The sequence below is a fragment of the Nycticebus coucang genome, chromosome 15 (assembly GCF_027406575.1).
Source record: "Nycticebus coucang isolate mNycCou1 chromosome 15, mNycCou1.pri, whole genome shotgun sequence".
Lineage (NCBI taxonomy): Eukaryota > Metazoa > Chordata > Mammalia > Primates > Lorisidae > Nycticebus > Nycticebus coucang.
The window spans coordinates 64,822,830-64,842,649 of NC_069794.1; the positions used below are offsets into that span (position 1 = coordinate 64,822,830).

At 38.1% G+C, this 19,820-nt stretch overlaps 1 protein-coding gene and 1 pseudogene across 3 annotated transcripts in view; one reads left to right on the top strand and one right to left on the bottom strand.

The window, feature by feature from the left end:
* Positions 1–19,820, bottom strand: part of CPB2 (carboxypeptidase B2) — a 57,967-nt gene that overhangs the window by 17,106 nt on the left and 21,041 nt on the right. For 2 of the 3 annotated variants that reach the window (XM_053563964.1, XM_053563962.1), the window contains 4 exons: positions 18,621–18,729; positions 14,217–14,318; positions 8,614–8,718; positions 294–404 (listed from right to left, as the gene is read on the bottom strand). In XM_053563964.1, the coding sequence (XP_053419939.1) occupies positions 294–404; positions 8,614–8,718; positions 14,217–14,318; positions 18,621–18,729 (427 nt within the window). The remainder of the gene's footprint in view (positions 1–293; positions 405–8,613; positions 8,719–14,216; positions 14,319–18,620; positions 18,730–19,820) is intronic. The other variant, XM_053563963.1, reaches the window with a different exon arrangement.
* LOC128566863 (adipogenesis regulatory factor-like) lies at positions 14,433–17,084 on the top strand (annotated as a pseudogene).

Genomic DNA, 19,820 nt, shown 5'->3' on the forward strand with positions numbered 1-19,820 from the left:
AAGTGATATAGTGCCTGGGATTTGCTTTAAAATCGTATGGGTAAGGTAGAAGTGGGTAAAGAATTAGATAAAACACAATTTTCCATGAGTTAATTATCTTTGAAGCTCTGGGATGGGTACACAGGAGTTTACTATATACTGTAAATATGCCTACTATTACATATGTCTTAAATTATGCACAATAAAAGTTAAAAAATTATAATAAGATAATAGAATTCTATGAATGATTCAACCTGCATTCAATCTATATTCCCAAAGCAAGCACGTTTTGTCTTCTTTGCCTTTTCACCTACCTTTTTCCATGTGTAGTCATAACCATCCACATTAATCAGTGGCATAACATAGAAATCCACGTTATTCAGAAGATTGGTAGACCTCTCATTTATTCCATATAAATAGGTTACCTACAAATTAAACCAGATACATTTAAATTACATCTAAGTTCTTCTTAGCTTAGTCTGTTTTTTGAAAAGTCATTCGGCATGTTTAGGTTTGCAGATTTATCTTTCAGGAAGAATATGAATTCCTCAAAAGGACTGAACTTAGGGTGCTCTGCTACCAAGTGGGGAGAATGCCTTGCGCGTGTTCCTAACAGTCTTCCTATTTAATGGAGGCAGAAAATAGAACCATAAACTTTCAATATTTTCCTTAAGAAACAAAAATAAGTCTTTATTAGAGTCAGAATGCCCACCACAAAAATTTAAGGAATTAAAAATCTAAACTTAGTTTAGCTCCTTGTAAAATAGTCCATATTAATCAGAGCTTAAACTAACCTTGTCCTATTCCCAGACATGGTTAGATGATGTTTTCAACATTGTCCTTAGAACATGTTATGGAGCTCAGGTTTGTCTAGATTCAAGTGCATTTCCCATGTATATGGTCATTTAGCCTTAAAATCACAGGTGACTTTTCCTAGGTACCATCTATGAGCCTATAAGAAACATTATGTGAAACTTGCTCTTCTCTGCTTTAGAGTCATACTTGGCTTGGGAGTCCTTCGGCTACTTTGAAAACAGTTTAGAAGTTCCTCAAAAGAGTAAGCATAGTGTTACCACATTATTGCCCAGCAATTCCACACCTGGGTACATATCTGAGGCAACTGAAGATTTTTTTTCACATATTTCTATATGATCCAGTGGCATCCAAACTCTAGTGCCTGAGAAGTTCACCCCAAAATGACCAAATATATAGGCAGGAAAACCGCTAAGACAAATTTTAGCTGGTTAAGTCATTTCATCCAGGACTAAACTTTGATTTCAAATCATTTGTGGCCGGGTGAGGTAGCTCATGCCTGTGATCTCTGCACGCTGGGAGGCTGAGGCAGGTGGATTGCTTGAACTCAGGAAATTGAAACCAGCCTGAGCAACAGTGAGACCTGGTCTCAGAAAATAGCCAGGCTTCATGGCAGGCACCTGTTTTCCCAGTTACTTGGGAAGCTGAGGCAAGAGGATAGCTTGAGCCCAAGAGTTTAAAGTTGCTGTGAGCTACAATGCCATATCACTCTACCAGGTGACAAAGTGAGACTCTGTCTAAAAAAAAAAAAAAAAAAAATCTTCATTTATGTCAACATTGCTACATTTGAATTTAATTAAAGTTTAATTAAACGTCTAACTGAGTTTACAATTGTTTGTTACCTTAAACTTTATTCAAAAGTTTTTTTATATTTTATATTATTAAGGAGTTTTTTTATTATTAACAAAAGAAAAATAAGTCTTCTAAATTCTACCTTACCTATAGCAAAAACTTTACCATGTTACCTTTAATTTTTAAATTATTATATTCATATTTTCCTAAAGCAATCACAAATCACATTAAAATTCTTTGCTATGAATGAACACTTATGAAATCTGAGAGAAAGGAAAGAAAAAGTACAAGGCATCTTTTAATCTACTATAGGCTGGAAATAAAACCTTTATGAAAAGAGGGCAAAATTTATAGTAAGAGAAGCCTTCCTTTAAATAGTTGAACAACCAGTTAAATACATTTTTATGCTACAAATTTGTAAATTTACGTGGGCATCATTTTCCAATAATAATGTAGCTTTCATTTTTAGAAAAATAGTGAAAGGGCCTATCACTTTTAGAATAATAAAGCATTCACCATTTTCATTTCTACAGTGTTGGCTGAACTTTTAATAGGTGTGGCAAGGTGAGTTTCTTTATCTGCTTCACTTTTCTTATTTCCTTCCTATCTTTACCTTCGATTGGATGAGAGTCTTTCTGCAAAACATTAGCCTCTGACAGATGGTGAATGTTAGCCCCAGAATTTACTCATCTGCTAGGTAGGACTGAAGACAGAAGGGGTGAGTGAAGGTTGAAATGCACTCTGAGCTGTGTGCCGACCCTCTCCTCCTGTGTGGCTGCAATCCAGAGGAAGGCTATTTTTTAATAGCTTTATTGAGATATAATTTACATACCAGAAAATTCATCATTTTGTTTAATTAATCAATTTACTTATTTATTAATTTATTTTTTTGACACAGAGTTTCACTATGTCACCGTTGGTAGAGTGCCTTGGCATCACAGCTCATAGCAACCTCAAACTCTTGGGCTTAAGCGATGCTCTTGCCTCATCCTCCCAAGAAGCTGGGACTACAGGCGCCCACCACAACATGCAGCTATTTTTTGTTGTCATTGTCACTGTTGTTTAGCTGGCCCTGTGCTGGTTTTAAACACGCCAACCTCAGTGTATGTGGCTGGTGCCATAACAACTGTGCTACGGGCACCAAGCCAAAATCTATCATTTCAAAGTGTGAAATTTAGCAGCGTTTAGTACATACACAGAGTTGTACAACCATCACCACTACCTGATTTCAGAACATTTCACCAACCCCACCCCACCTGTTAGAATTCACTCCCCAGCCCCCCTCCCCCCATTTCCCCAAATTTCTGGCAATCACTAATCAACCTTTTGTCTCTGTGGAGTTGCCCATTCTGGAAATTTTGTAGAAATGGAATCATAAAATATGCGGCTTTTTGTGTCTGGCTTCTGTCCCTTGGTATAATGTTTTCAAGATTCACCTCTGTTGTTCATAGCACGAATCAATATTTCACTTCTTTTCATTGCTGCATGATAGTTCAGTCATGGATATACCACATTTTGTTTTTCCACTCATAAGTTGATGGACATTTGGGTTGCTTTCACTTTTTTTACTATTATAAATAATGTTGCTGTGATCATTGGTGAACATAAATCTTCAATTGCCTTGGATATGTACCTAGGTGTAGAAGTGCTGGGCAATAATGTGGTAACACTACATTACTTGCTTACTCTTTTGAGGAACTTCTAAACTATTTCCAAAGTAGCCGAAGGACTTATGAGTGACACTGAAAAGATAATAAATAAATATTTGTTGAAAGTGTGATTTATTAACAAATAAAGTGGTATAATTGAAATTACTGTCCTACTACAGATGGTCCCCAACTCAAAGTGGTTTGACTTAATGATTTTTCAACTTTATGATGATACAAAGTGATATACATTCTGTAGAAACTGTTCTTTGAACAGTTACTCATATAACCATTCTGTTTTTGACTTTTGGTACAGTATTCAATAAATTATTATTGAATAATATTATTGAATATTATTGAATAATATCATACATGATAGTCAACAATTTATCATAATGAAGGCTTTGTGTAGATGATTTTGCCCAACTGTAGGCTAATGTAAGTGTTCTGAGCACAGGAAAGGTAGGTTAGGCTAAGCTACTAAGTTAGATTAAGGTTAGATGTATTAAATACATTTTGACTCAGAATATTTTCAACTTACAATGGTTTTATTGGGGACAGAACCCCATCATAAGCTGAGGAGAAGCTGTATAAAAGAAAAAGAAGAAAGATGAGAATAGAGGGGAAGGGAGCAGAGCATAAAAACAAGTGAGGAATCAGAGGGTGGGAGAGAATGACTTGACTGATTACTATCAGCTGGGCTGATGGCCAAGGATTGCCCAAACCCAATTCTTCCTCTCTCTACCTGGGGTGCACTAAACCTTTTGTCTTTTTTTTTTTTTTTTTGAGACCAAGTTTCACTTTGTCACCCTAGGTAGAGTGCCATGGTGTCACAGCTCACAGCAACCTCAAACTCTTGGGCTTAAGAGATTCTTGCCTCAGCCTCCCAAGTAGCTGGGACTACAGGTGCCTGCCGAAATGCCCAGCTGTTTTTTTGCTGTAGTTGTCATTGTTGCTTAGTAGGCCTGGGCAGCGTTTGAACTCACCAGCTCCAGTGTTATGTGGCTGGTGCCCTAGCTACTAAGCTACAGGTGTCAAGCCTATTTAGTCTTTAATATGGCCCTGAACAACAATAATCCTTACCCAGAAATTAACCAATAACCATTCGACAGAGAATAAAGTGGTATGTGAAGACATATGAGACACTGTGGAAGATTTTAAAGTAAAATGTCATTCTCATTACTGTTAAAAATACAGCAAAAATAGTTTTTGCTCCAATCTCTATGTATGTATGTATGCATGTATAATTTGTCCTTATCTAAGGACAATGAAGAATTTAACCTAACAGTAGGTACTGCTCAGGTACTCTCTGAAACCCAGAGATGCAGTTCAGCCTAAAACTACAGCATTAATTTAAGTTGCAAATTCCACAAGGGGGGTATTGAGCATCAATTATGTGGACTAAACAATATTCTGGGTTACAGGGAACCACCCAGGTTTTAGAGGCGGTAACTGCCCTCAAACAGCTAATACTACATAAGTTGGCAAGGAAAGAGCAACAATTCAATATTATATTATAAATAATAGCAGGGTGCACATGGTGGTTCAGCAAAAGGTTGGTTGATTGTGTGAGATGTTTGGTCAGGTCTCTTGAAGGGAAGGTCATGGGAGCAGGAAATTGAGAGTTCAGGTGAGTTTGTGATAGGACCAATGCAGCTGGTGAAGGAAGAGCTTCCTGTAAAGGGGCTAATAAGTTAGAAGGATGTAGATTTATCCAGGGGCTGGAAACCTACTAAAGGGGAGGGGAGAGAGAGACAGTCACAGTAGGTGTGAGGGATGAGAGAAACAGAAGGAGAAGAGGTTAAGAAATCAGATTGTTAGGCATCTTCTGTCTTTCCTGTGGCCATATTCTGGATCTAAAAATCAGTGAAAATATTACTTCTGAGATCCAGAGCCTGGTCACAGCCTCCACTCCTGCTAAAGTGGCGTTGAGATGAGGTAGATCACAGTAGTAATCTATGATCACAGACTAAGTAGATCACAGACTAAGTAGATCACAGTAAGTAATCTATGATCACAGACTTAGTAGATCACAGACTAAGAAACTGTGAAGATGTATTGTTTGATGACTTTGGGGAATGGACTTTGAATTCACTCATAATGATCACAAGAGTTAAAGGGAATAAAAATTCATATCCCAGATACCAGGAAATTATCAGCAGGTCAATGTATGATAGCGACAAGAAAGGGTAAGAGTGCAGATTATGTACTTTTCAGACAAGGAGAGCAGTGGCAGTGTCAGGATAGAGCCCTGATCCACACTTTCCAACCTCTTGACACATGGTGATGTGAAAGAAAGAACAGCCCATCTACTTGATGGAGCTACCATGAAGCAGTGTTTTTAACAAGTCCCCTGTCAGCAAAGATGAGGAGCAGCAGAGAGAAAGAATTCCAGGAAGGCCCTGAGGTTGCAGAGTTCCAACTTTGTGTATACTTAGATGAGAAGTTTGCAGAACAGAGGTTCGGAAAAAACAGCAGAAAAAGTACTTAGCAAGTTGTGATGGCTGACATGTATTCATTCACTGCGATCCCACGATGTGGCAGACCTTGTGTTGGATTTGGCTGTGGTGATGCAGTCACAGCCCCTGTGCCTCTGCAGCAATAGAATGGATCTTATTTGGCCTAAGTCACAGTAGTTGTCACCCTTCCTAATGCCTCTTAATGTTGTGACCCTTTAATATAGTTCCTCATGGTGTGGTGACCCCCAAACGCAAAATTATTTTCATTGCTACCTCGTAACTGTAATTTTGCTACTGTTATGAATCGTAATGTAAATAGCTGATAGGCAGGATGTATTTTCATTGTTACATAGGGGTCTCGACCCACAGGTTGAGAACCTCTGTAAGAGAACAGGAATGAGAGGCATGGAAAGAAATAGCCTCAAGCTTCCCAAGCTGATGTGTTATAGATTTCTCCTAGCTGAAACTGAACCATAAGATGTATGAAATCCTTATTGAATTCTTGAAGGAAGCGACAGACTTAAAAGCTAAGATTTCATTTTGCCTTTGGGTGCCAGGTACCTCACTTTTAAAATAGAACATCTACTCATACACATTTTCTTTCTTTCTTTCTTTTTTTTTTTTTTTGAGACAGAGTGTCACTGTGTCGCCCTCGGTAGAGGGCCGTGGCGTCACAGCTCACAGCAACCTCAAACTTTGGGGCTTAAGCAATTCTTTTGCCTCAGCCTCCTAAGTAGCTGGGACTACAGGCGCCCACCACAATGCCCGGCTATTTTTTTGTTGCAGTTGTTATTGTTGTTTAGCTGGCCTGGGCCAGGTTCGAACCCGCCAACCTTGGTGTATGTGGCTGGCGCCATAACCACTGTGCTATGGGTGCTGAGCCAACTTATACACATTTTTTTAGAGTAAAACATTTTATTTTACTTTTTCTCCTATTGTGCTTTGAAACATACAAGAGTCAGATGATCTGGATTAGTTTTAAGGAGGCAAGAATGGAGCTTCTTAAATATTCCTTAAAAAGAGCTTATTGATTATTTTCATTTGGACTACACAATTTGGCATCAGCCAAATACCCAAGTATAAGATCCCTTAAGCTGTATCTTGTTCCCGCATTACATTTCCAGGGTCTAGAACCACAAATTGCTCATAGGAAATTTGTTAATATTTGTGGAATAAATAACCTTACAGATACTTAGCAAGTAGGTGGAGTAAAAGATAGGACATGTGATGAGAGGGAAGAGGTGTCACATTGAGAAGGACAGCAATTAGAGACGACCTCGCCAATGTAAATTAGAGTCAATGTGAATCCGAGTTTCTTCTTGGCCTTTTTCAGGTTCAGCAAAGGAATAGAAAATAAATATTCTTTCTCTCCTGCTCTGTACCTTTCTTTCTCCACTAACTGCTGCTCCTTTCATTATCTAAAATAATCAAACTACCCTACTTGGGGAGGGTTCCAGATCATCAGATGACTAGGACGCATCAAGAATCTAGACACTGGGAACCATTCTCACTTAGTGAAGTTAATACCAATGGTGATTGGGAACTTTCTAGTAGACTCAGGGAGCTGCTGCTCTCACAGTGAGGAAGGGAAGATGTCAGGAAAATAAAGATGGGAAGGAATGTTGAGATTGTCAAGACCCAGCAAAGGCACAAATAGTTTTACCTTGATGTACCTCGTTTATTAAGAAAGATCTAAGTGGCAATCTCTAAATTTCCTAATGCATCTGTTTTGCGTTACTGTGTGTTTGTGAATACAGAGACTGTAATAACCATTATTACAGGAGGACGCGTGTTTTGAGTTGTTTTTCCTATGGCAATGGCCCTTGGTACAAGTCAATGTAGAGAAATATGTCCATTTTATAGAATTTGAAGCAGAATTTTGACTATTTTATCATCAAGATTTATGTCATTGTATTTTTTACTTTTATGATACACTATTTGTCTCACATATGGCATTTGATGCCAAAACCTTCTTCAGTGATAAAACCCCTTATTATGACATATGGGAAGACACAATCTGCTCTGTAGCATTGTACTTTTTTTTAATTTATTTATTTTTATTGTTAAATCATAGCTGTGTACATTAGTGCAATCAAGGGGTACAATGTGCGGGTTTCATATACAATCTGAAATATTCTCATCAAACTGTTCAATGTAGCCTTCATGGCATTTTCTTAGTTACTATATGTAGGCATTTGTATTCTGCATTTAGTAAGTTTCGCCTGTACCCATTCTAAGAAGCACCATAGATGTGGCCCCACCCATTACCCTCCCTCCACCAAAACCTCCCCGCTCCCTTCCCCTTCCTTGGCCCTTTCCCCAAAGTCTTGTGCTATAGTTGGGTTATAGCCTTCATGTGAAAGCTATGATTTAGCTTCATAGTAGAGCTGAGTACATTGGATACTTTTTCTTCTATTCCTGAGATACTTTGCTAAGAAGAATATGTTCCAGCTCTATCCATGTAAACATATAGCATTATACTTTATATTCAACCTGCAAGGGCAGAATGGGGCCCAAAAAATGCCTGCATTTTAAAACCAAAAGGACAAGAAATTAATTAGGACCCAAATTAGGTAATTTCTTCAGTCCTTTCTTCGAAAGCACACAAATTATAATTAGCATACAACTTCTTAATTATTTTCCAATGTTCAACCCCAGACAGAAATGTAGAAAGGAAAAGACCAACAATATGTAGGGTGATTTAAATGCTTGAAGTCATGTTCTCAAACTTAAGTCACCCTGGGAAACTTGTGAAAATTGTAGATTCCCAAGCTTCACCTTTGGAGACTTTGAGTCAGTAATTTTAGAATGTGATCTTGGAAAATACATTTTAATAAACAGCTCAGTGGATTCTGAAATAGGTGATTTGTGCCCCATTTTAGTCCCATTTTAAAAACTTTGGCTTAGGGAACGTGAATACTTACGCTGCCTACGAACCACAAGCAGAAAGCAGGAGAGATCCACTCTCTGGCATGGATTCCACAGTCAATCCATATTGCATTTTTGGCTTTTTGTTCTTTTCCAGAAACCTACTCAAAGAAAATCAAAAAGTACCAAGAATAGTAACAATAAGCCTCAGGATAATAACTTCCATTTATGTATTGTTTATCTTTAATACTTTCAATAAATCTCTGATATACATATTGTTTTCTGTATTCCTTTGAAAATTCTCGAGGGAAATTAAACACTGGTGAGATTAAGGAACGCTAGTTGACATCTCAAAGCTAGTGTGAGTCAGAATTGTAGTTTGAAGCCAAGACTCTTGATTTAAAGCTTTTTTTATCCTCCTACAAGTACCCAGTCATATCATGTGGAAGTTTAGAAGCAGAGACCAGAAAACTAGTGCTTCAGGCCTGCCCTCCTTCCCTCCCTTCCCTTCCTCCCTCCTTTCCTTTTCTTTTTTTTTTTTTTATTTATTTTTATTAAATCACAACTTTGTGCATTGATGCATTTATGGGATTCAGGGTACTGCTTCGATATACAATGTGAAATGCTTACATTGAACTAAGTAACACATCCATCACAATTATACTCATTTCTTAATAGTTTTGAAATATACCATTGCATCATGCACATTAGGTGAGGTCCCCCCAAATACCCTCCCTCCTCCCATATCCCTCCTCCCCTTCCCTCTCTCTCCTCTTCCCTTCTACTTTCTGGACTATAGTTATGTTTTGCCATTCATATGAGTGTGTAGGTGATTATATATTGATTTCATAGTAGTATTGAGTACATTGGATACTTTTTTTTCCATTCTTGAAATACTTTACTAAGAGGAATATGTTCCAGCTCCATCCAGGTAAACATATAAGATGTGAGGTCTCCATCTTTTTAATGGTTGCATAGTATTCCATGGTGGACATATATCACAATTTGTTAATCCATTCATGGATAGATGGGCACTTGGCCTGTTTCCAGGTCTTGGCTATTATGAATTGGGCTGCAATAAACATTCTGGTGCAAATATCTTTGTTGTAAAATAATTTTTGATTATCTGGGTATATACCTAGTAGAGGAATTGCAAGATCAAACGGTAGGTCTACTTTTAGTTCCTTGAGTGTTCTCCAAACTTCTTTCCAAAAAGGTTGTATTAGCTTGCATTCCCACCAACAGTGTAGAATCGTTCCCTTCTCTCCACATCCATGTCAACATCCATAGTTTTGGGATTTTGTGATGTGGATTAATCTTACTGGAGTTAGATAATATCTCAAAGTAGTTTTGATTTGCATTTCTCTGATGATTAAGGATGATGAGCATTTTTTCATGTGTTTGTAGGCCACGTACCTGTCTTCATCAGAGAAGTTTCTGTTCAAGTCTCCTGCCCACATAGAAATAGGGTTATTTATTCTTTTCTTATTGATTAGTTTCAGTTCTCTGTAGATTCTAGTTATCAGACTTTTGTTGGAAGCATAACCTGCAAAAATCTTCTCCCGTTCTGAAGTTTGTCTGTTTGCTTTACTTACTGTGCTCTTGGCTGTGCAGAAGCTTTTTAGTTTGATCAGATCCCAGGAATGTATTTTTGGTGTTGCTTCAATTGCCTGGGGAGTCCTCCTCATAAAATATTCTCCCAGGCCAATTTCTTCAAGTGTTTTCCCTGCACTCTCTTCTAGTATTTTTATAGTTTCATGTCTTACGTTTAAATCTTTTACCCAGTGAGAATCAATTTTTGTTAATGGTGAAAGGTGGGGGTCCAGTTTTGGTCTTCTACAGGTCACCAGCCGGTTCACCCAGCACCATTTGTTAAATAGAGAGTCTTTCCTCCACTGAATATTTTTGATAGGCTTGTCGAAGATCAAATGATGATAAGTAGCTGGGTTCATTTTTTGGTTCTCTATTCTGTTCCATAAATCTACTGCTCTGTTTTTGTGCCAGTACCATGCTGTTTTGACCACTATAGATTTATAGTATAGCCTAAAGTCTGGTAATCTGATACCTCCTGATTTGTTCTTATTTCTGAGTAATGTATTTGCTATTCGGGATGTTTTTCTGATTCCATATAAAATGAAGTACTATTTTTTCAAGGTCTTTGAAGTATGACAATGGTGCTTAATAGGGATTGCATTAAATCTGTAGATTGCTTGGGGTAGTATGGACATTTTAACAATGTTGATTCTTCCCAGCCATGAGCATGGTATGTTTTCCCATTTGTTGACATCTACAGCTATTTCTTTTCTCAGAGTTTCATAGTTCTCCTTATAGAGATCTTTCACGTCCTTTGTTAGGTAAATTCCCAGAGAATTCTATCAAACCTTTCAAGAGGAACTAGTACCTATATTATACAATGTTTTCTAAAGCATAGAAAAAGAAGGAATACTTCCCAAAACATTCTATGAAGCAAATATCACCCTGATACCCAAACCAGGAAAGGATCTAACAAAGAAAGAAAATTATAGACCAATATCATTAATGAATAATGATGCAAAAATATTCAATAAGATCCTTTGATGTGTTCAACAACACATCAAAAAAATTATACACCATGACCAAGTTGGTTTTATTCCAGGGTTACAGGGTTGGTTCAACATACGCAAATCTATAAATATAATACATCACATAAAATAAAAAACAAAGACCATATGATTCTCTCAATTAACACAGAAAAAGCCTTTGATAATAACCAGCATCCTTTCATGATCAGAACACTTAAGAAAATAGGTGTAGAAGGGACATTTCTTAAACTGATAGAGGTCATCTACAGCAAACCCATAGCCAATATCATATTGAATGGTGTGATAAATTAAGAATTAAATAAAATTGAGAACATTTCCACTCAGCTCAGGAACAAGGCAAGGATGCCCACTGTTTACACTGCTATTCAACATAGTAATGGAAGTCTTAGCCATAGAAATCAGGCAAGATAAGGCTATCAAGGGTATCCAAATAAGGTCAGAGGAGATCAGACTCTCACTCTTCGCTGATGATATGATCCTATACCTGGAAAATCCCAGGGACTCAACTTCAAAACTTTTACAAGTGGTCAAGAAATACAGCAGCATCTCAGGGTACAAAATCAATACTTACAAGTCAGTAGCTTTTATATATGCCAACAACAGTCAAGCTGAAAATATAGTCAAGGACTCTATTCCTTTTACAATAGTGCCAAAGAAGATGAAATATCTTTTCTTTGTTTTTGGACTAAGTCAGTCAGAGGTGGTGTTGCCATAAATAAAACAGGCCCTGAAAAAATAATCCAGATGACTTCCTTCATTTTATGAAGGTGGGTGCTGAAGCCCAGGAAAGTTAAATGGCTTATATAATGTACCATAAACAGAGACAGAGTTGATTCTAGATCTCGAGTTTCCACTGTTAGACCAACACTACATTATTAAAGAAAAAAAAAATTAAAGGCAATCACCAGCCTCTAAATAACTGTATATTAAAGTTTAGGAAGGGTATCCATATAGGGTCAGAAGAGAATCAAACTTTTGCTCTTCGCAGATGATATGATTGTATATCAGGAAAACACTAGGGACTCTACTACAAAACTCTTAGAAGTGATCAAGGAATACAGCAGCATCTCAGGTTACAAAATCAACATTCATAAATCGGTAGCCTTTATATATACCAACAACAGTCAAGTTGAAAAAACAGTTAAGGACTCTATCCCATTCACAGTAGTGCCAAAGAAGATGAAATATTTGTGAATTTATCTAACAAAGGACGTGAAAGATCTCTATAAAGAGAATTATGAAACTCTAAGAAAAGAAATAGCTGAAAATATTAACAAATGGAAAAACATACCATGCTCATGGCTGGGAAGAATCAACATTGTTAAAATGTCCATACTACCCAAAGCAATATATAATTTCAATGCAATCCCTATTAAAGCTCCACTGTCATACTTTAAAGATCTTGAAAAAACAATACTTCGTTTCATATGGAATCAGAAAAAACCTCGAATAGCCAAGACATTACTCAGAAATAAAAACAAAGCAGGAGGAATTACGCTACCAGACCTCAGACTATACTACAAATCAATAGTGATCAAAACAGCATGGTATTGGCACAAAAACAGAGAAGTAGATGTCTGGAACAGAATAGAGAACCAAGAGATGAACCCAGCTACTTACCGTTATTTAATCTTTGACAAGCCAATTAAAAACATTCAGTGGGGAAAAGATTCCCTATTTAACAAATGGTGCTGGGTGAACTGGCTGGCAACCTGTAAAAGACTGAAAGTGGACCCACACCTTTCACCATTAACTAAGATAGACTCTCACTGGATTAAAGATTTAAACTTAAGACAAGAAACGATAAAGATACTAGAGGAGAGTGCAGGGAAAACCCTTGAAGAAATTGGTCTGGGTGAGTATTTTATGAGGAGTACCCGCCGGGCAATTGAAGCAGCTTCAAAAATACACTACTGGGACTTGATCAAACTAAAAAGCTTCTGCACAGCCAAGAGCACAGTAAGTAAAGCAAGCAGACAGCCCTCAGAATGGGAGAAGATATTTGCAGGTTATGTCTCTGACAAAGGTTTAATAACCAGAATCCACATAGAACTCAAACGCATTAGCAAGAATAGAACAAGGGATCCCATCGCAGGCTGGGCAAGGGATTTGAAGAGAAACTTCTCTGAAGAAGACAGGCGCGCGGCCTTCAGACATATGAAAAAATGCTGATCATCTTTAATCATCAGAGAAATGCAAATCAAAACTACTTTGGATACCATCTAACTCCAGTGAGACTAGCCTATATCACAAAATCCCAAGACCAGAGATGTTGGCGTGGATGTAGAGAAAAGGGAACACTTTTGCACTGCTGGTGGGAATGCAAATTAATACATTCCTTTTGGAAAGAGATATGGAGAACACTTAGAGATCTAAAAATAGATCTGCCATTCAATCCTGTAATCCCTCTACTGGGCATATACCCAGAAGACCAAAAATCACATCTTAACAAAGACATTTGTACCAGGATGTTTATTGCAGCTCAATTCATAATTGCTAAGTCATGGAAGAAGCCCAAGTGCCCATCGCTCCACGAATGGATTAATCAATTGTGGTATATGTACACCATGGAATATCATGCAGCCTTAAAGAAAGATGAAGACTTTACCTCTTTCATGTTTACATGGATGGAGCTGGAACATATTCTTCTTAGTAAAGTATCTCAAGAATGGAAGAAAAAGTACCCAATGTACTCAGCCCTACTATGAAACTAATTTAGGGTTTTCACATGAAAGGTATAACCCAGTTACAACCTAAGAATAGGGGGAAGGGGGGAAAGGAGGGGAGTGTGGGGGGAAGTGGGTAGAGGGAAGGAGATTGGTGGGATTACACCAGTGGTGCATCTTACAAGGGTATATGTGAAACTTGGTAAACGGTCTGTGAAGCTAGTGAATGATGCCCCATGAATATATCAATGTACACAGCTATGATTTAATAATAAAAAAAAAAAGTTTAGGAACGCTTGTATACAAATATTTCCAGAAGTGAAAGAAAAAAATCAAGTTTTAAAAAACACCACTGGGGGAATTAATCCCTCCCTTTAAATTGAGAGATCAATGACCCTCTCCATAACATACCTTTAAAACGTAAAGTGGATGCTTCTCATATGAGGATCCAATGTGGATTTTTTTAACCATATCAGGATACTTCTCAGTCATGTATTCTATCCAAGAATAAATCTATCAAAATGGAAACCAGCAGTTAGTCACAGAGCAAGTTTTAAGCATTTCACTGACCAAAGAAAACAAATAACTTCTTCAAAGGAAGGAGATTCCTTTAAAACCTCTATATGCAGAAGAAATGAAAAACTAAAACTCTATGGGCCAGGGTATTTATTCTGTTTAGAGAAATTAATAAAATTAGAGTTTGTGTACATGTCAAAGTTTAGAGAAAGAGTGAAAAAGTACTAAGAAACTTGCAACAGAGCTGGGAAACTTTAAACTACAGCTCTTAAAAGTTATTTTTAAAGGCTGATCACAGCGAGTTCCTGCCTCTGTGTAAGAAATCTCACCACCATTTGTTCAAGAGTTTACATTTATATGGGACTTTTAAAAATTCATGTTTTAAGACTAAGGTTGCTCTGGCCACCGTTTTTACACAGAACAAATGGAAGTATCATTGTTTCCCTTTAAAGACTTATGCAAGCACAATGAAATTAGTAGAGGGATGGGAGACAAGGTGAAGACCATCTGGAGGAACAAACAATTCCCGCCTGAGAAGTAGTTTGATTCTGGACCTCTCTCCTGGGTGGAATTCCAGTGGTATTTGAGGTTCTCTCAAGATCATAGTGGAAGGAAAAAGCAGAAAGAAGTTCTGAGGCTGAATTTCGGGTAGCACCCACTTCAAAGTATTGAATTGTTGACTGTTTTAAGATTACTGGGATTGAACTTAATCATATGGTGTGTGTGTGTTTGATTTTTTGTTTGTTTATTTGCTTGTTTAGAGACAGAGTCTCACTCTGTTGCCTGAGTAGAGTGCCATGGCGTCATATCTTCTTACAACAACTTCAAACTCTTAGACTCAAGAGATCCTCTTGCCTCATCCTCCTAAGTAGTTGGGATTAAAAACACCTACTACAATGCTCAGCTAGTGTTTCTTTTTTTCTTTCTTGCTTTCTTTCTTTTTTATTTTTAGTAGAGACGGGGTCTCACTCTTGCTCAGACTAGTCCCAAACTTCTGAGCTCAAGCAATCCACTCACTTCGGCCTCCCAGAGTGCTAGGATTATAGGCATGAGCCCCCACCCCAGCTGATCATGTTTTAATGTAGACAACTTCCCAAAGGCTATTATACTTAAACTCTTACATCTTCTGAAATGGGAATAATCAACCCTTGGCTTCATCTCTGGAAACATTTCTAGAGGTGGCTCCAAACAGCAATCCTAGCTGATGGGAACTGGAAGACCATTCACTCTTGGCTTCTCTGAGAGTAGCATAACTAGCAGGAGTGGTTGGCCCCATGCTGAGAATTAGGAGGCTGCTGAAAGGCTCACCTGCCAAGCACTGACCCTTGGGTTGTCCATCAGGGACTGGGTTGTCCATCAGGGACTTCCATAGTGACCCGTTTCCTGTGTTACTCTTCTAGGCATGAATACCTCTGAGATAACCACTGTATGAAGTTAACTTATGTTATAGCATTAATAGTTTGTAGATTTCCTTCAACAAGGGTGGCTGTGTTGTATGATGATCTTTACTGACAAATTTTATTCATTAAAAAAACTAACATGGGGTAATGAAGGTAACATCCTTTAAAAAACTCTTTTCCCTCTCCACTTAAAAAGTACTTTTTGGCCATTTGTTTCTTTCTCCCTACAGTGGATTACTGAAGATTCCTGACATAGGTCAATGGCAAAAGAACCACTCCTGCCCATTAGACCCATCTTGTAAGGAGGGCTGATGGAGAGATCACTATCTAACAGGAAAGATGCACTTAGAGGAATTTCCTGGGAGCAAAATTGCCATGGTTCCTTTGAAATTTTTAGGAAGTATTAGGGGTGGGGAGTAGGGAGAGAAGTGCAAAATATTTTCTGAAATGTCATACTTGTTTTGTTGAAGAATGTTCTCCACCAAAATTTGAATATTGTAGTCCCAATACCTAGTACCTTAGAAAATGACTGTATTTGCAGGTAGGGCCTTTAAAGAGGTGACTGAGTTAAAAATCAAGCCCTTGTGGGGGGGGCACTTATTCAATCTGATGGGTGTCCTTAAACAAAGAGGAACTTAGGACACACAATAAGACACCCAGGATATACTTTCGTGGAGAAAAAAAAACAGGTGAGGGAAGACACAGCAAAGAGGTGGCCACCTGCAAGTCAAGGAGAAAAGTCTAAAAAAGAAACCAAATCTGCCAACACCTTGATCTTGGATGTTTAGCCCTCAGGATTATGAAAAAAGAAATGTCTGTTGTTTAAGCTACACAGTCAGTGCTATTTTGTTATGGCAGCCCTAGCAAACTAATACAGTCATACGCTCACTCTTTCCTTCTGCGTCGTTTTGGCTTTTAACTGAGGATATGGTAAGAAAACATAATTTTTTGAACATAATTAAAATATATTTTAAAAATATTGCCACTCTTGGCAGGATCCAGTGTTGCTGTGACTGCCTTAGACAACCCCACAGACCCCCTGCAGTCTTGGGTTTGCAGGATCTGAAGTAACAGGTGGAGAAAACAGCCCGGGCAGTGGTGACAGCAGCCGGAGCAACAGTTCAAGTGGTGGATCAAGCCACAGAGGCTGGGCAGAAAGCCACGGATCAGCTGACCAGTTCCATCCAGGAAACCACCAACAAGACTGCTAAACAGGCCTCTCACCTATTCAGGTTTTGCGAAAAAGTTAGGCCTTATAAAATGACACAGGGAGGTAGAGTGATGTCCCTGCAGGCCCTATGCAGCTCGGCTTGGCCCGAAGCTCTGTTCTGCAGCTGCCTCTTTGGTCTGCCCTCACATTAAAATTCATGTTCCAGGGCAGCGCCTGTGGCTCAGTTGTTAAGGCGCCGGTAAGCCGCCAGCCTCATATACCGAGGGTGGCGGGTTCAAACCCAGCCCCGGCCAAACTGCAACCAAAAAAAAAAAAAAAAAAAAAATAGCCGGGCATTGTGGCAGGCATCTGTAGTCCCAGCTACTCGGGAGGCTGAGGCAAGAGAATTGCTTAAGCCCAGGAGTTGGAGGTTGCTGTGAGCTGTGTGAGGCCACAGCACTCTACCGAGGGCCATAAAGTGAGACTCTGTCTCTACAAAAAAAAAATAATAATAATAAAATAAAATTCATGTTCCAAATAAATAAATAAAATAAAAAATAAAAATATTTAAAAATACTTTCATTTAAGGTATTTTTCTTTCTCTACCAAACTTAACATTTTCACCTTCTGTGTTTTGCAAATCATGCCTACGTAGCCTCTTAGCATCAAGTCTGCTCATGAGAAGAGAAATGGAGAGAAATGGTCTAGGGGAGTAGATGTAGTGTAGGAGATGTAAAGGAGGGGGATGCAACTGTAAGACCCCCATCAATCAGCGAGGCACATTGATTCTACTAACAGATTGAGTTCTGGTTTAACTAATTGGGAAGGAACAGATGCTTTTAAAGATTAAATATAAAACTGATTCTTGTTACCTATGTCTTAGATTCCTTCAAAATATGGATATGGTCTCTAACAGTTTCTGGGCACTTTGTCAAAGATGATAAAAATACTTATAGTAGGCAATATAGCATCATATGCTTATGAAAAAACAGAAGGCATCAAGGTATTTTTATTACTTACAGTGCACTATACAAAAGAGAAAGTCTTCCAAGGGATTTATTCTTTCAACTAACAAATATGGGGAAATGGCTTTTAGTGAATTATGTGAAAGTTTACTGACATCCTAACTAAACATTAACGTCTTACTCAGGTTCCCTTTAGAAAAAGGGGAACCTGTAAATACTAACAGAAAAAAATCCAATTTATTAAAGATTAAAACACCGGTAGTAGTAGCAGTAATAGTAGTAAAAATAGCTTTCTCCGAAGAGGAATAAAATACAATTATTTGTAGTGCATTAAGTAAATATATTTCTTTATATATTCACTTATATGTGTAAGTCAATATATTTCTTTAATTCAGTAAGGTAATTTGGCAATTATTCAGTATGAATAAAATTGGGGTAATGGTCCAAAGATACATGATTAATTGGCTTATTAATTTTTTTTTTTTTTTTGCAGTAGTTTCAGTTAAAAGGTCCTCGTCTTTGATTCCTTAGCATACAGTGTTACTTTTAGAAGCTAGAGATACTCTTAGCAGCGGACAAACATCCTTGAGTTTACCAAATATGATGCAGTTTTCCCAGGAAAGATATCTACTGAAGGATGGATTACCACATGTAACCTCAACCAAAGTATAATTTCTTTTTACTATCCTCCACTAATTATAATCCTTTAGTAACTACCCCTGGTTGAAATGATAATCCTAATGAAACAAAAACAGTAACTTTAAAGAGGAGTGTGATAGCTTACTTCATCTAGCGAGTGATACTGTTCATAGTATGATGAGGAGGCCCGGGGGTTGACCGTGTTGTTGGAGATCTGCTGTTGAATACTAGCTTCCACATCTTCCAGCAAGACTCTAGATGATGAAACAGAGAATGAGCCGGTTTCCAGGCAGAGTGCTGACCTCCCTATACGGCCCACAGCAGCCACACAGGTTATTAGGGGGAAAATTGCTAAGAAGTCTAATAAGAAGTTCACCAAGGTAAAAAACACTACCATCTCACGATGTGATAAACTGAATTCACAAACTCTTTCAGTAGAGCCTGCATGGAGAAGAAGTAGCTCCTACGAGGAGCTCTGTAAATATTTGATGAGATAATGAATGAATGAATGCTGTATTTATGACTCAACTGTGAAACTGGATGTGTATGTCAGATGTTTAAGAGAGAAATAAAATTTTGTCTGCAAAGTAACATTGGAGAAAAGGTAGCTCCTATGAGGTATATTCTCAGGACTTCCAAAAACTCACCCTTTCCCACCATTATCAACATTTCTCAGCTGTGATTCTTCAGAGTCTTCTTTTTTTTTTTTTTTGAGACAGACTCTCACTATGCCACCCTTGGTAGAGTGCTGTAGCGTCACAGCTCACTCAACCTCAAACTCTTGGGTTTAAGCGATTCTCTTGCCTCTGTGTTCCAAGTAGCTGGGACTACAGGTGCCCTCCACAGGCTGTTTTTTTGTTGTAGTTGTCATTGTTGTTTAGCAGGCTTGAGCCAGGTTCGAACCCACCAGCCCCGGTGAATGTAGCTGGTGCCCTAACCACTCAGAGCTTCTTCAGTGTACTGAAGCTCACCACTGAGCTTCTTCAGTGTACTTTATATGAACCTATAGATTAACGCACCTTTCTTCAATTCAGAGTACCATAGCATTATTCAATTTTCAGTAAAATGTCGAGGATAAGCAGAAAGCCTTTGCTTTCTGTATTGTTTTGTTTTCCATTAACCTGTACCAGGTGTTCCCCAGAACCAAAGAAATGGAAATGCAGGAACCAGGAATGGTATGGGAAAGGAATCTCACTCTATTTCTCTCCAGAAGCACCACCTTTATTAAAGAGGCAAAATTTTAACTAACTTAAGGTATTTTGCCACCTGAAATGGAAAATTTGAAAATTAGATATAATATTAATAAAGGTTTCTTTACGGTTATCTAGGCTAACACATAAAGTCT